This window comes from Piliocolobus tephrosceles, chromosome 15 (genome assembly GCF_002776525.5).
Source record: "Piliocolobus tephrosceles isolate RC106 chromosome 15, ASM277652v3, whole genome shotgun sequence".
Classification (NCBI taxonomy): domain Eukaryota; kingdom Metazoa; phylum Chordata; class Mammalia; order Primates; family Cercopithecidae; genus Piliocolobus; species Piliocolobus tephrosceles.
Window position 1 is genome coordinate 105,082,720 of NC_045448.1, and position 14,815 is coordinate 105,097,534.

A 14,815-nucleotide genomic window follows, 5' to 3' on the forward strand; every position below is an offset into this window, starting at 1 on the left:
TGTTAACAAGCAGTAATACATTGAAAGCAATCTTCTTCTCTGAGGAGTTGGTCTCAACAATGGGCTTAAAATATTCAGTAAACCATGCTATAAACAGACGTGCTATCATCCAGGTTTTATATTTCCATTTATAAAGCACAGTAGAATGGATTTGGCATAATTCTTAAGGGCCCTAGGATTTTCAGAATGGTCAATGAGCATTGGCTTCAACTTAAAGTCACCAACCACATTAGACCCTAACTAGAGAGTCAGCCTGCCCTTCAAAGCTTTGAAGCCAGGCAGTGACTTCTCCTCTCTAGCTATGAAAGTCCAAGATGGAATGTTTTGCCAATCGAAGGCTTCTTTGCCTACATTGAAAATCTGTTGTTTAGTGTAGCCACCTTCATCAATCATCTCAGCTAGAGCTTCTGGATAACTTGCTGCAGCTTCTGTATCAGTACTTGCTGCTTCACCTTGTACTTTTAGGTTACAGAAACAGCTTTCCTTAAACGTCATGAACTAGCCTCTACTAGTTTCAGACTTTTCTTCCACAGCTTCCTCACCTTCCTCAGCTTTAGAATTGAAGAGAGGGCCTTGCTTTAGATTAGGCTTTGGCTTAAGGGAGTGTTGTGGCTGGACTGATAATTCTACATGCGACTCCTCCTTTCACTTGAACACTTACAGGTCATTGTAATGTTATTAATTGGCCTAATTTCAATACTGTCTCAGGAAACAGGCCCAAGGAGAGAGACAAGGGAACAGCTGGTTGCTGGCACAGTCAGAACACACACAACATGTATTAAGTGTGCCATCTTATAGGGGTGTGGTTTGTGGCACCCCAAATCAATTATAATAACAAAGATCATTTATCCCAGATAACCGTAACAGATGTAATAATGAAAAAGTTTGAAATATTGCAAATTAACAAATGTGACAAGAAGTGAACACAAGCTGTTGGAAAAATGGCACCAATAGACTTAATACACTTGCTTGATGCAAGGCTGCTATAAACTTACAATTTTTATTTAAAAGGCTGGGCGTGTTGGCTCACGCCTGTAATCCCGGCACTTTGGGAGGCCGAGGCAGGCGGATCAGAAGGTCAGGAGTTCAAGACCAGCCTGGCCAATATGGTGAAACCCCGTCTCTACTAAAAATACAAAAATTAGCCAGGCATGGTGGTGGGCACCTGTAGTCCCAGCTACTTGGGAGGCTGCGGCAGAATTGCCTGAACCCAGCAGGCAGAGGCTGCAGTGAGCCAAGATCGTGCCACTGCACTCCAGCCTGGGTGACAGAGCAAGACTATGTCTCAAAAAAAAAAAAACTATACACACACACACACACAAATATCTGTGAAACACAATATAGTGAAGCACAATGAAATGAGCTATGCTTGTATGTTAATTATACCACTTTTTTTAATCAAAAAAAATTAAGAAACGTGTTTTCCTAGGTTAATTTTTCAGAAGGCGCACGTACCTTATTGAGTGCAACAATGAAGGGACATTTCTTAGATTTGAGAAGGTTGATAGACTCAATTGTTTGGGGCTCCAAACCATGCATAATATCAACAACTAAAATGGCAATGTCACAAAGAGAGCTTCCTCTATTTCTCAGATTACTGTTGAAAAGAAGGAAAAGATCTATAAGTAGAAAATCTTGAAATACTTTTCTTAAAACTTCTAAACTTCTTTGTAAAACCCAAACAAGAGTATATGTATTAAATTGTTCAAGTACCAGTAGCCCTTTAATTGCCAAATGCTCATATAACAGTCACTTGAATCGACCTCAAGTGGAATGAGCTAGTTTTAAAACCAACTAATATTTCTGATAATTTTACTGACCAAGTTTTCTGTGTTAAAGAATATGGGCAAGAGACAACAGCACAATATTACACCTGTAATGGGTTTTACAGGAGACAAGCCTGACATGTATTAGCATGTTTTCTGCCCTTTAAAGCAGTAAAGACTTCCCTCTATAAAAAACAAGTATTCAAAGAAAACACTACTAAATCAATGAAGTACAAAGGAGGATTGGTAGTTATAGAGATCAAATTACTACTCAAAGGTTAATGACTCCACTGAACTTTTAGACTTAATGGTTTCAAGTAGTTTGCTTGATGAGAACAGACTCAAATTGGTCTTACCTGAAAGATTCATGCCCAGGAGTATCAATAATTAGCATTCCTGGAATCCGTACATTCTCTCTATCAAACTAGAAACAGTGGGAGGAAGTCAGACATGAAAGCTTCTTTACAAAACAATCCTTTTGCCCTAAAACTCTGGAAGTATCACTACTCCCTTTTCCATATGAATGACTTTAAAAACAGTGAGTTAACCAGCAAAGTACAATTGTCAGTATTTTCACTAAAATCCAAAGAAATTTTAACCAAAAAAATAATTAAATGAGAAAATATCTCCTTTCTTAAGGTCTTAAAACTATGACTGTAGTCCAAGTTTGAGCAGATTATTAAGTAAGTGGTGATACAAATCACAGGGCAGTCATCTGAAATAATCCATAGAAATCTGACATGCAAAAGGTGGTTCTCAGCACTGGGAAAAGTTATCTGGTCCAATTTTAAAGCAATTCTGACTCCAAATATATCCCAAAAGTATGTTTTAAAGCAAATTTACCACACTGATCAAAAATGTTAAAGAGTAAATGCATACCCTACTGTATTCAAATAATGTCATAAATGCTTGACTTTCCGGACAACAGCACATAAATGAATGGAAATAACAACTGATCTCATTTGGACATGCCCTTTTAGTCTAAAAAGTAACACTGACCAACTAATTTCACACACACACACCCCTTTTTTGTATTATGCTTATCTACATTTTCTTTTTGCTAATCTCCAAATGATCTTTCAAAATTTGGTATCCTGATCTACATCAAAATAATGCAATGTAAAACATTTCAGGTCTGCATTCTGGTGGTCGTAAAACAATGTTCACTGAGCACCACAATTATTTCCACTTCAGTGTCTTATATACTAACAATAAGTAATTACAATTGTCATATAAAGGTTATCCCAAGAACTTTAATACGGGCCTAATAATAATCTTGTTCCTTATGTTCTAAAATAACAATGAGAGTTCAAGTTCTGGCAACTGATGGAATAAGGTGTTATGAACCCTCTTCTCTAGTGACTAAAACATAGAAATATTATTTAAAATAGGAAGAAAATAAATTATAAATTTGAAAAGTTATAATTCAAAAAAACTGTTCTAAAATAAAAATTTAATACTACATATTATAATAGAACACCACAAAACTGGAAAACTCAGAACCAACACCAAGATGTAAAATGACCACGTGCCTTGTAAAAAGATGAAAATCAGCTTATGATCAAACTTAACAGCAATACTTTATGCGAGAAGAAACTGGACACAGGATACTTAAAGAATGAAAATGTCAACCAAGGATTTTATATATGGCCAACTGACTTTCCAGTATAAAGGCCACAAAATAACTCTTCAATATTCAAAAATTCAAGGAATGTTAATTCTTTTAATCCCTTCCTTAGGAATTGACTAGAAGACAAGCTTCATAAAACCCAATCGCAAAGAAACAAAACAAAAACTGGAGAGACAAAACTCATAGACTCTTTTTACATGCAGAACCAAGACTAAATAAGGAATAAAAGGAGACATTAGCATGTAATAACATATGCTCTGTTTTTCAACTTATTGCTTCTCAGTTCCAAAGCTACCACTTTCACCTGCTCTGTGATAATGAAACTGAGGAATTGTTTACAAGGCCCAGTTCTCAGTCTGGGTAGTTTCTGTATTACATGAGCCTGGAACATCCTGCTATACCAGACAGCACGAATGCAACCAAAACTAGGACAATCAGAATTGTATGCGAAAGATTCAGGAGCCAACCACTGGGCAAAGATGGGACTATCTCAGCACAATAATAACTGAAATGGACTAATGCAGAGTAAATATGTTTAAATCCATTAGTTCATAACAATACAAAACAGAATCAGGCTGGGCACAGTGGCTCACATCTGTAATCCCAGCACTTTGGGAGGCTGAGGTGGGAGGATCGCTTGAGCACAGGAGTTCAAAACCAGCCTGGGCAACATAGGGAGATCCTGTCTCTATGAGGGGCAAAAAAAAGAAAAAAAAAGAAAAATCATATTGGTCACTTTTTATTTTAAAAGCTGGTTAAAAGAAGGTAAAAGATCAGGCATTAATTTTACCTTTCCTAAATAACCCATCACTGAATAATCAAATAGTAGATTAGGTAACATTTCTCTATAGAAGTAATCCAATAATGGCTGATGGAGTTCGAGTACATTTTGCAACTCCTAACACATTAAAAGGTAGAGATTATCTTTAAAAGTTGTGGCTAGAGATCTTTGATTGGAAAGCTACACCTGGAGGGCTTCTGAAGTAGCTTGCAAGGTTCTATTGCCCAACAAAGGTGACACTTAAAGGGTGGTGTGCATTATACTGATTCTTTAAGTTTTACATTTATCTTACTGTGTTACATCTAACATACATAAACTGAATACCTCCAAACAAGTAGAAAAATATGGGACAAAAAGAAAAGAAATGGATTAGATTAGAAGGGAAAAAGAGTAGAGAACGAAACAAAATTTTAAATTATGGGGATAAATGGTATCAGTGTTAAAGCATGGAGGCGAATGACTAACTGTGGAATAGTGGCTGCCTCTGGGAAAGGGAGGGAAGGAAATGGAATGTGAGAGGTCCTGTAATATGTAGTGTTTCATTCTTTAAAAAGAATGATCTAAAGCAAAATAGGCAAAATAATACATATTAATTCTGAATGGTGACTATATGGAGCTGTTATACTAGTCTCCGTCCTTTTTCTATGTTTGAAATAGTTCATATCTTAATTTTTGTAAGAGATTAAAATATATGAAATACAATATACTTACATTTTTAATCATCTTAGTCTGTTCATTTATAGCTTCAAGAGGAACATTGGTGGCCCCAATTTGTTGTGTGATACCACCTGCTTCACCGTCTTGTACATGTGTATGACGGAGCTATGAGAAGACAGCAAGTTCAGATTGGTATTTCAACATGGAAAAGATAGCAGTAAAAATAGTAAGAGATCAGCAACTTATTTATTGTAAGCAGAACTGCCTATATATCCTATTGGTCTCAAAAGTTTTTTTTTTTTTAATAAGGTACCATTCACTTCTTTTCAAAGTCCTATCAATACATATAATAGTTTCTTACTTTATCTAGAATTTTTGTCTTCCCTGTGTCCACATGCCCAAGTACGCAGATAATAGGGGCTCTTAGCTTTTCGGTATTTACATTTTTACTATGTTCAAGTCGCCGTTTCTAGGAGAAAAAAAAATCAAAAATTAAATATATCAAATCCTCACTATCCTTATTGTCCATTTTGCCTTGGCAAAAGAATGCCACAGCCTGGATCCAAGTTCTCGGTTGATTTGACTACACATAATTGCAATTTAAAATGTGAACGTTACAATCTAATTCCCACCACAGCACCTTTGGACAAGGAAAAACCTGTTTAGATTTCACAGTAGCACTGTTCAATATGAATAGGAATACTGTAAAGTGTCATTTCAAAATTTTTGAATACTTTAGTACATAGTTACTTTAATGGAATATAATGACTACGAAAGGAATCAATCTTCCCATAATACTGACTATACAGAGCAACCCTGAATTTGTGTGAGGATTTACATAAAAACGGGCGAGCGTGCACATTTTTAAAATTTCACTGCAACCTAAGAATTTTAAAGATTTTTAAAGGCAATGTATTACACACTTTTATCCAATATACGAACCCTATAAAACCTCTCAAGGAGGAGACTGTTTATTTAAGCTTCAGCTTAAATAAGTATAACATGTCCTGACTTTCCGAGGTTCTACCACTCCCATGAACACCAGCAAGGGCGAGAAAGCTTTTCCTCGAACGACAGTGTGCTTCTTGTCGCATTGACCCAAATGCTTCAGCTTTCTGAGGACCAAAAACACATGCCAGCAATAGTTTTTCTTTGAAAACACCTTTCAAATAAAGTTGGCATTCAAATTAGATAAACACTTGAAGCAAAAACTATGAAGTAATGTCATTTACAAAACTATTTTTCATCTAAAAAACATTTCTGTAAGAACTCCTTACTTGCATTTCTAGTACTAGACATTAGACTTTTTGGTAGAAACTGAAACTGAAAAACTCTTTAAAATACCAAAAGTGAGGTGCCAGGGATGAGCACAAAGTAGGACTTATTCACTAGCAAAGAGTAGTACCCAACAACCTCACAGGACATACAACTCAAATTCAAACATCATGACTTTATTTGACATGGCGGACAACTGCCTCTCTCTCCCACACTTTGTGAAGTATTAAAATTTCTGGAGGGCAATGAGTTACAAACTGACTCAGAAATTCTAAGTATACTGAAGGAATGACAGCATAAGAATACAAATCCCATTCCACAATGGAGATTCTGACCCAGGAATGGAGTGAATTTCAGAAAACCATAATACATAGCAAGGTTTATGGATCCATGAAGTTTGTTATGGACTGAACATTTCCCCAAAATTCCTACCTTGAAGCCCCAACCCTCCATATGACTATACTGGGGGCTAGGGCCTTTATTTTTAAAAACATGAAGCTCATACACACTACCATTAACTAATCTAGGGAGCAGGATAATTGAGAAGCTCTTCTGCTTTATACTTATTTTGTTTGTAAATCAGCAAGCACAGTACAGATATTCCATCACTCTCTCGAACATGAGTATATGGCAAGGGAGCTGGTGGGAGCAGGTGCTACGGGAAAAGACAGTCATAACTGAGGTGCCAGTTGGGGAAGAATGCTATAGGCATCTAGCAGGTAAAGGCCAAGATGTTGTTCGGTATCATACAAGGAAGAGAACAGTCCCTATCCCCAACAACAAAGAATTATCTGGCCCCCAAATTTTAATAGTGCCAGGGCTGAGAAACCCTAATTTAGAATAACAAACCCTCTTAGTCCTTTAAAAATTTAGACAATTTATCCACACTTAGACTTTACAGGAGAAAAGGCAAATGTCGATATACAGGTATTAAAACAAAAAATTGAAAAATTAGTAATACACAAAAAGGAAAGCTAAAATAGTTTTTAGCTTTAAAATGGTATAATATCCTCAAACAAACTAGTTTTTAATGTATTATTTACATTAAGCTGACAGAACTAAAGAAAACTTTCTCTTGAAGCCCACTGAAATCTACTGCATTAAGCAGGAAAAATACAGAAAGCCTATCAGGTATTGGACTTTACTAAACAGAAGCCTCATCAACCCACCAGATTTAAACAACTGAAGTGATCGGATGCCTCATGGTGACTAACCTAAATATGTGAGGCAAACTGATGCTTATAACTGATGCTGGTAACTGCTTATAACTGATGTTTATAAGCAGAGGGCATATGCTCAGAATACCTCTGCATACTTTTAAACTATCACTCCAAGAACACACATTAAAATTTGGAGAAAACAAGAAGAAAATGAAGTAGTCACACCATTCTATCTCAGGTAAGAGAGGGGCGTCCTTGGGTAAGACCAGTATTGAAGGCCAGTAATATTTCAACATTACAAAAACTGAAAAGTATTCTATTCTTGAGGATATATAAAGTGCTGTTCAAAGCCTTTAGCTGTACAGTTTTAATAATCAGAGAAGTGGGAAGAAAGTAAAGAGAAAGGGTAAAATAAATACCTCAATCCTCCGTTTTGCTTTGTCATAAGCCCTTTCCTCTTTAGTCCGATCATCATCAGAGTCATATTCAGAATCTGAGCTCATTTCTTTACTCGGTTTTTTATCTAATGTCTTCCCTGAATCCTTCTCATCGGACACCTTTTCATCTTCCTCATCACCTTCACTGCCTTCACTTTCTCCCTCCTCTTCCTCCTCTTCTTCACTTTCTTCATCTTCCTCTTCCTCTTCTTCTTCCTCCTCTTCCTCCTCTTCAGGGTTTTCTTTTACTTCTATATGAACTGTGTTTCCTTCTACTAGGAAAGCAAATATATTTTTAAATAAATAAGCATTAATATGATAGATTTATACCAAGATAAGAGACTTTAAAGCAGGGGTGTCCAATCTTTTGGCTTCCCTGAGCCACATTAGAAGAAGAACTGTCTTGGGCCACACATAAAATACACTAACACTAATAATAGCTGATGAGCTTAAAAAAAATAATCACACAAAAAAGTCTGATATTTTAAGAAAGTTTACGAATTAGTGCTGGGCCACACTGAAAGCCATCCTGGGCTGCATGTGGCCCACAGGCTGCAGATTGGACAAGCCTGCTTTAAAGTAAGGGAAAGAAATAATGCCTGGACCAGAACTGTTTCAGATTTTTTTAAAATTTGGAATATTTGCATTCTATACGTACTTCGTATTTTTTTAAATTTGGAGTATTTGTATCCAAAATCGGAAAAACCTGAAATATGAAATGCTCCAACGAGTATATCCTTTGAGCGTCACGTCGTGGTGCTCAAACTTGATTTTGGAGCATTTCACATTTCAGATTTTTGAATTTCAGAGGCTCAACTTGTATTTAAGGAAGTAACACGGTATTTTCATACATCATAAATGCAAGATGTTTGTCTACATGCTAAAACGAAGTCTGTCACTTAACAGTAAAACCTTAAGACAGTAATCCATACTGAAGTCGGCAGTAGTAAGCCAGAATCCACGGGAGAACAGAAACCCAAGGAGGTGAGAACGGTCTTTAGTACCACTTTCCCCTTATGGTCATTTGTTGATTCGGGAGGAGGCAGATGAAAGGCTAAGCTGCACTGGGAGTCCAGACCTACCAGAATAGTAAGAATTCAAGAGGGTGCAGTGAGTAGACATTGGGTTACATCTTACTGTGGGGTAAAATCATGAAGAGCTGTACCCTAGGAATAAGGATGAATAAGAAATAAACAGGATCTCCCCATTACTGGCAGATCACCTTCAGATCCTCTGGATTCTAAGTCTAGAATAAGATGATTCCATATTGCTAGTTCACTCAGGTACCTTGTGGAAGTAACATATAAAGTAGCTCTGGAGAAAAGAAAACATCATTCTTGACCTCAAATTACTTCTCCAAGCAAAATATCCAGCACATACATAAAAAGAACAAGGCACATGAGAAAACAATTTACATGAGAAGAACCAACATATAAACACCAAAAGGACTTTCATAAAGTTATAAAATCAAAATTTTAAAACGACTGTGCTTCTAACATTCAGTCAGAAGCAAAAGACAAAGTTAAAATTTTACAAGGTAAATTAAAACTATAAAAAAATAGTCAAATGGAAATACTAAAACTGAAAAATACAACAAATGAAATTAAGAATTCAAAAGGTGGGCCTAACCTCAGAATAGAAAGAGCCAAGGAGAAAATTAGTGACCTAGAAGACAGTCAAGAGAAGCAATCCAGAATGAACCACAGACTCACTAGGTGGAAAATACAGAAAAGAAAATAGGAAACAATGATACAATTAGAGGGCCTATCAGAGACATCATTGGGATTTTGGGGGAGAAAATGTCTCCTAACATAAAACTGATAAAAACATAAAACCATATATTAATAAAGCTCTACAAATAGAATGTATTTTTTAAAAACCTATTCTGGCTACATCATGATAAAACTGCTAAAAACCAAAATCACATGAAAAATTGAGGCTGATACCTGACTTCTCAACAGGAACAATGAAAGCCAGGGCAAGGGAATAATAACTTAAAAGTGCTAAACTTCAACCAATAATTCCTCACTCAGTAAATACATAAAACTAAAGAATGAAGATGTAATAAAGATGTTTTTAGAAAGCAAAACAGAATGTCTAACTGATTCATAAAAAAAAAAAAAACTCTAAAGTGTTCTTCAAATAGGAAGAAATGATCTCAAACGGAAGGTCAAAGATGCAGGAAATAAAGCACAACAAAATGTTAACAATGTGGGTAAACTTGTAAGTACTGACTACATAAAATATAAGCTAAGATGAGGTTTTAAATAGATAATGACAAGAAATGAGCACAATTATATCTTTTTTGTTTTGTTTTTTTTTTTTTTTTTGAGATACAGTCTCACTCTGTCGCCCAGGCTGGAGTGCAGTGGCGCAATCTCAGCTGGCTGCAACCTACGCTTTCCGGGTTCAAGCAATTCTCGTGCCTCAGTCACCTGACTAGCTAGGATTACAGGCGCACGCCACCATGCCCAGCTAAATTTTGTATTTTTAGTAGAGGTGGCGTTTCACCACGTTGGCCAGGCTGGTCTCAAACTCCTGATCTCAAGTGCTCTGCCTACCTTGGCCTCCCAAAGTGCTGGGATTGCAGGTGTGAGCCGTCACGCCCGGCCGAGAGCAATGATATCTAAACAGAGTATTGGGTAAATGTCATTCAAGTACTCTAAAGCCCCTGCATTGTTAGAGGATAACATTAGACATTGTTAGTTCAAAGGTACGTGCTAAAAATGTTCTTAATCACTAAAAAGTTTTTTAGAGAAGTACACAACTGCTAAGCTCATGGAAGGAGAAAAAAACAAAACTTTTAAAACCTAGTAACCCAAAAGATGATTAGAGAGAAAAAGAACCACGCAGAACAAAAAAGGACTTGGTAAGATGAAATGTTTAAAATCAATATACTTACACCAAATGTTAATTACACCAACTGTTACATTTAACAGGCTAAGTACTCTAGGTAAAATATAAAGATTGACAAACTGGACTAAAAAAATCTCAACTAGATCCTAGCTGTGATTTGTAAATGGTGTCCCCTCTAAAATTCATGTTGAAAACTTAATCCCCATTTTGCAGGTAGGGGGTAGCAGGGTGGTGGGGAAGGTTTGGGGGAGTGATTAAGCCACTCTCATAAATGGATTCATGCCCACAGAAAAGTGCCTTCAAAGAGAGTTTGCTCCTCTTGCCCTCCCCTCCCTTCCACCATGTGAAGACACAGCCATCCTTCCCTATGGAGGATGCAGCACCAAGGTGCCATCTTGGAAGCAGAGAGCAGCCTTTACCAGACACCAATGGGCCTTGATCTTGGGACTTCCCAGCCGCCAGAACTGTGAGAAATACATTTCTGTTCTTTAGTACTACCAAGTCTGTGGTATTTTGTTATAGTAGCACAAATGGACTAAGATGCTATTTACGGATACAGAAAGAGTAATAAAGAACAAAAAAGCTCATGTAAATCAAAGCTCATGTACCTATATGAATTTTAGGTAGACTTTTATATCAAAAGGCATTGTTAGAAATATACATATATCAATGATAAAAGAGTCAATTCATTAGAAAGATACAAGATTGTATTCACCTAATGACACAGCATAAAAATACATAAAGCAAAAATTAACAGAACTCAGGAGAAACAGAAAATCTACAATCATGATTGGAGATTTTAAGACACTGGTCCCAGTAACAGAGAGAAAGAGCAGATCAGAAAAAAAGAAAGCAAAAACAAAAAAACCCTCAGAACGCTATAAAAGACTTGAACAAAATGATTAGCAGATTTGACCTAAATATAGAAACCAAGGCATCCAACTACAGCAGAATATGAATTCTTTCCAAATATGAAACACTTCCAATAACTGACCATGCCAGGTTGTATAGCAATACTCAACATACTTCAAAGGATAGAATCATGTATGTTCTCTGATCACAATGAAGTAACAAAAGACAATTAGAAAATGCCCATTTCTGTAAATTAAGAAATATACTAGGCTGGGTGTGGTGGCTCACACCTGCAATCCCAGGACTTTGGGAGGACGAAGTGGGCGGATCACCTGAGGTCGGGAGTTGGAGACCAGCCTGACCAACATGGAGAAACCCCATCTCTACTAAAAATACAAAATTAGCCGGGTGTGGTGGTGCATGCCTGTAATCTCAGCTACTTCGGAGGCTGAGGCAAGAGAATGGTTTGAACCCAGGAGGCAGTTTGCTGTGAGTTGAGATTGCGCCATTGCACTCCAGCCTGGGCAACAAGAGTGAAACTCCATCTCAAAAAAAAAAAAAAAGAAATACACTAAATAAATCTTAGGTAAAATACATCAAAATGAAAATGAGAAAATATCAACATATCAGAACTTACAGAATTTGACTAAAGTCATGCTTAAAGAAAAATGTATACCTTTAAAAACAAAGATGGGGGAGTCTGAAAAAAATCAAAGGGCTAGATATCATTATCAGTAAGTTAGTAAAATTAACAGGAAATTAAATCTCAAAGTAGAGATTTTAGTAATAAAGGGGAAATAATGACAAAAACGCTTACTTTCTATTCATACGTACCAGGAACTATAGTCTTTATCTCTTCATTACCTTTTAGCAGTGCTTTTTGTAAGTCAGTTTTAGTAACAACCCTATTTGTAACATCATCATTCGGAAAAAATGCATTCTAAACCTTAGGCAGTTATCCTACAAATAACATTCCGAGGAACCACTCATTCACAAAACGAAGATCCACACGAGGACTTAGAAACCACGGCAAAAGAGAGAACACGAGACTGATCCCTATCCCCAGAAATGTTCATACGGCTTTCATAATCAAAAGAATATTCATTTAAATATATATCATTCATTTCTAATAGCCACTGGATTTATCAGTGTGTGCTTATGTGGTATTCACCTTTTTCTGTCTCCTCATCACTGGCCATAGCTTCCCAATCATCCAATCCAGCATCCTCAGTATCTTCTTCTTCTTCTGTAAGTAAAAATTTGCATTTAAGACACAAAAATTATTTAGAAATATGAATTATTTAGAAAAAAATTATTTATTTCTGAATAAATTATTTAGAAAAAAGTATAAAATTACACTGACATAAAAATAATGTTTCAGTTATGTAAAAAATATGTATGCAGCTATTATCTTTAGAACTCTTTTTAATATAGCTAGCATGTTACAATTTACTATTACTAAATGCTTCCATTTCCTACTACTGTCATATTAAACATAACCGATTTTCTATTCAAGCTAATTGTTTCATTAATTTAATCAATTTAAATGTTTCTTTAGATCTTGAAAAAGCTGTATGAATATACTCAGTTCTTGAAAACAAATGAAATTTCACATACGTCTTCTTTTTGATCATCCGACTCATACTTTATGCAAGGAATTTATTATTTTGCTTTTAACCTTTACAGGTATTTAAATATAAATTCCAAAGTAGAAGGTACAAAAGTACCACCATCACTCCAGTTCAAAGCAAGAATAGAAGGCTGTGCTCATAACCCCAAAACAGCCAGAAAGCTAAATTCTGAATATTATTTAGATATTAAAGACCTAATACTCTTCTTTAACAAGAATGCTTTTCTTTACTGAAATCTAACCAGGCACAACTATTCTTAAATGAAAGGAAGATGAGGGGTAGGACAGGACATGCAGTACCTGCTTCCCTGAAATAATCATTATTTACTAACAAATCTGGGTCAATTATCTTGAGGAGGAAATGAGACTCAGAAACAGGTACCCAAAACATCCATCTAAATTAGCAATTCTTTCTGGTGTTAAAAATGTGACCTAAAATAATGGACTGCTATTAAGCGTATCAATCTGAATTTCTCTAATCTCGTCATATCAATGCTAGGCTGAGGTCTACCCAGGTGAAATGATTCTATTCGCTCAGAAGAGAAAAGAGAAAAAGAAAGGAAAGGAACTATCAATAATATAATTCACCAGTGTTAATCAGACTTAGTATTCTCTAAAGGCTTTTCCCATTCCTGATCCTATCTTTACACGCTGGGGATTCCCTGGAACACCAAACATACATTTAGGCAGTCCCAGCTCTCCTATCAATATCTAGTCTTAAGAATTAGAACAATGTTTTCTTTTTTTTTTTCAAGCCAGAGATTTTCCTCAACTCCTCAACACATACACAGATACCCTACAATCAGTAAGCTGAATTCTCTGATTATTGTAAATAGAAGCTGACCTTTAGGAAGGTCTAAAAATGCCAATTTTTATGGTTCTTAAAAAGTTCTAGTTAAAAATGCTTCGAATTTGCTTCTCAAGTATTAAATGAAGACCTTCAGGTATTTTTTTGAGATTTCTAACTCATAAATAAAAACATCAGAAAAAATCCAAAACCTACTATTCTTTCTTCTTTTTTTTTTTTTTTTTTTTTTGCTCTGTCACCCAGGCTGGAGTGCAATGGCATGATCTCAGCTCACTGCAACGTCCCTGTAACCTCTGCCTCCCAGGTTCAAGCAATTCTCCTGCCTCAGCCTCCCGAGTAGCTGGGATTACAGGCACCCACCACCACGCCTGGCTAATTTTTTGTATTTTCAGTAGACACAGGGTTTCACCCTGTTAGCCAGGATGGTCTTCATCTCCTGACCTCGTGATCTATCCGCCTCGCCCTCCAAAGTGTATCCTTTCTACAAAACATTTTATTAACACTGCTGGAAAGAACAAAACTGATGCAAGTCTGACTTGGATACTTATTCAAAGTACAAATGAAAAGAAACAGAAAAGAAAGAACTATGAAGAAAGAGAGCCATCCAGTCAGATACTTATTTGGTTCTCCCCAACTATTTATAATAACTAAGACAACTTATGACACACCAACACTATTTAATAAGAATTCACTAATTAAATAATCAGATAATGCTACCCACCTGGTTCAACAGGAGGTGGTGTCTCTTCCTTTTCTGGTACTCCTTGTTCCATAACTTCTACAGCAGCACATAATTCCATTGATTCAGACACTGAAAAAAGGGCAGAAACCAAGATAATGTTTTTTTCTGATGTATAATTTCTGTTAAGATACTCCATTAAGTACTGAATTAAAAACAGTAGTGCAAACCTATTTATTTATTTATTTATTTATTTATTTATTTATTTATTTATTTATTTATTT

The 14,815-nt window shown here is 36.0% G+C and overlaps 1 protein-coding gene across 2 annotated transcripts in view; it reads right to left on the minus strand.

Moving 5' to 3' along the window:
- Positions 1-14,815, minus strand: part of EIF5B (eukaryotic translation initiation factor 5B) — a 63,694-nt gene that overhangs the window by 16,332 nt on the left and 32,547 nt on the right. The window contains exons 8-14 of one of the 2 annotated variants that reach the window (XM_023211398.1): positions 14,574-14,663; positions 12,586-12,660; positions 7,689-7,981; positions 5,196-5,303; positions 4,889-4,999; positions 2,123-2,190; positions 1,456-1,597 (exon numbers count right to left, since the gene is read on the minus strand). In XM_023211398.1, the coding sequence (XP_023067166.1) occupies positions 1,456-1,597; positions 2,123-2,190; positions 4,889-4,999; positions 5,196-5,303; positions 7,689-7,981; positions 12,586-12,660; positions 14,574-14,663 (887 nt within the window). The remainder of the gene's footprint in view (positions 1-1,455; positions 1,598-2,122; positions 2,191-4,888; positions 5,000-5,195; positions 5,304-7,688; positions 7,982-12,585; positions 12,661-14,573; positions 14,664-14,815) is intronic. The other variant, XM_023211399.1, reaches the window with a different exon arrangement.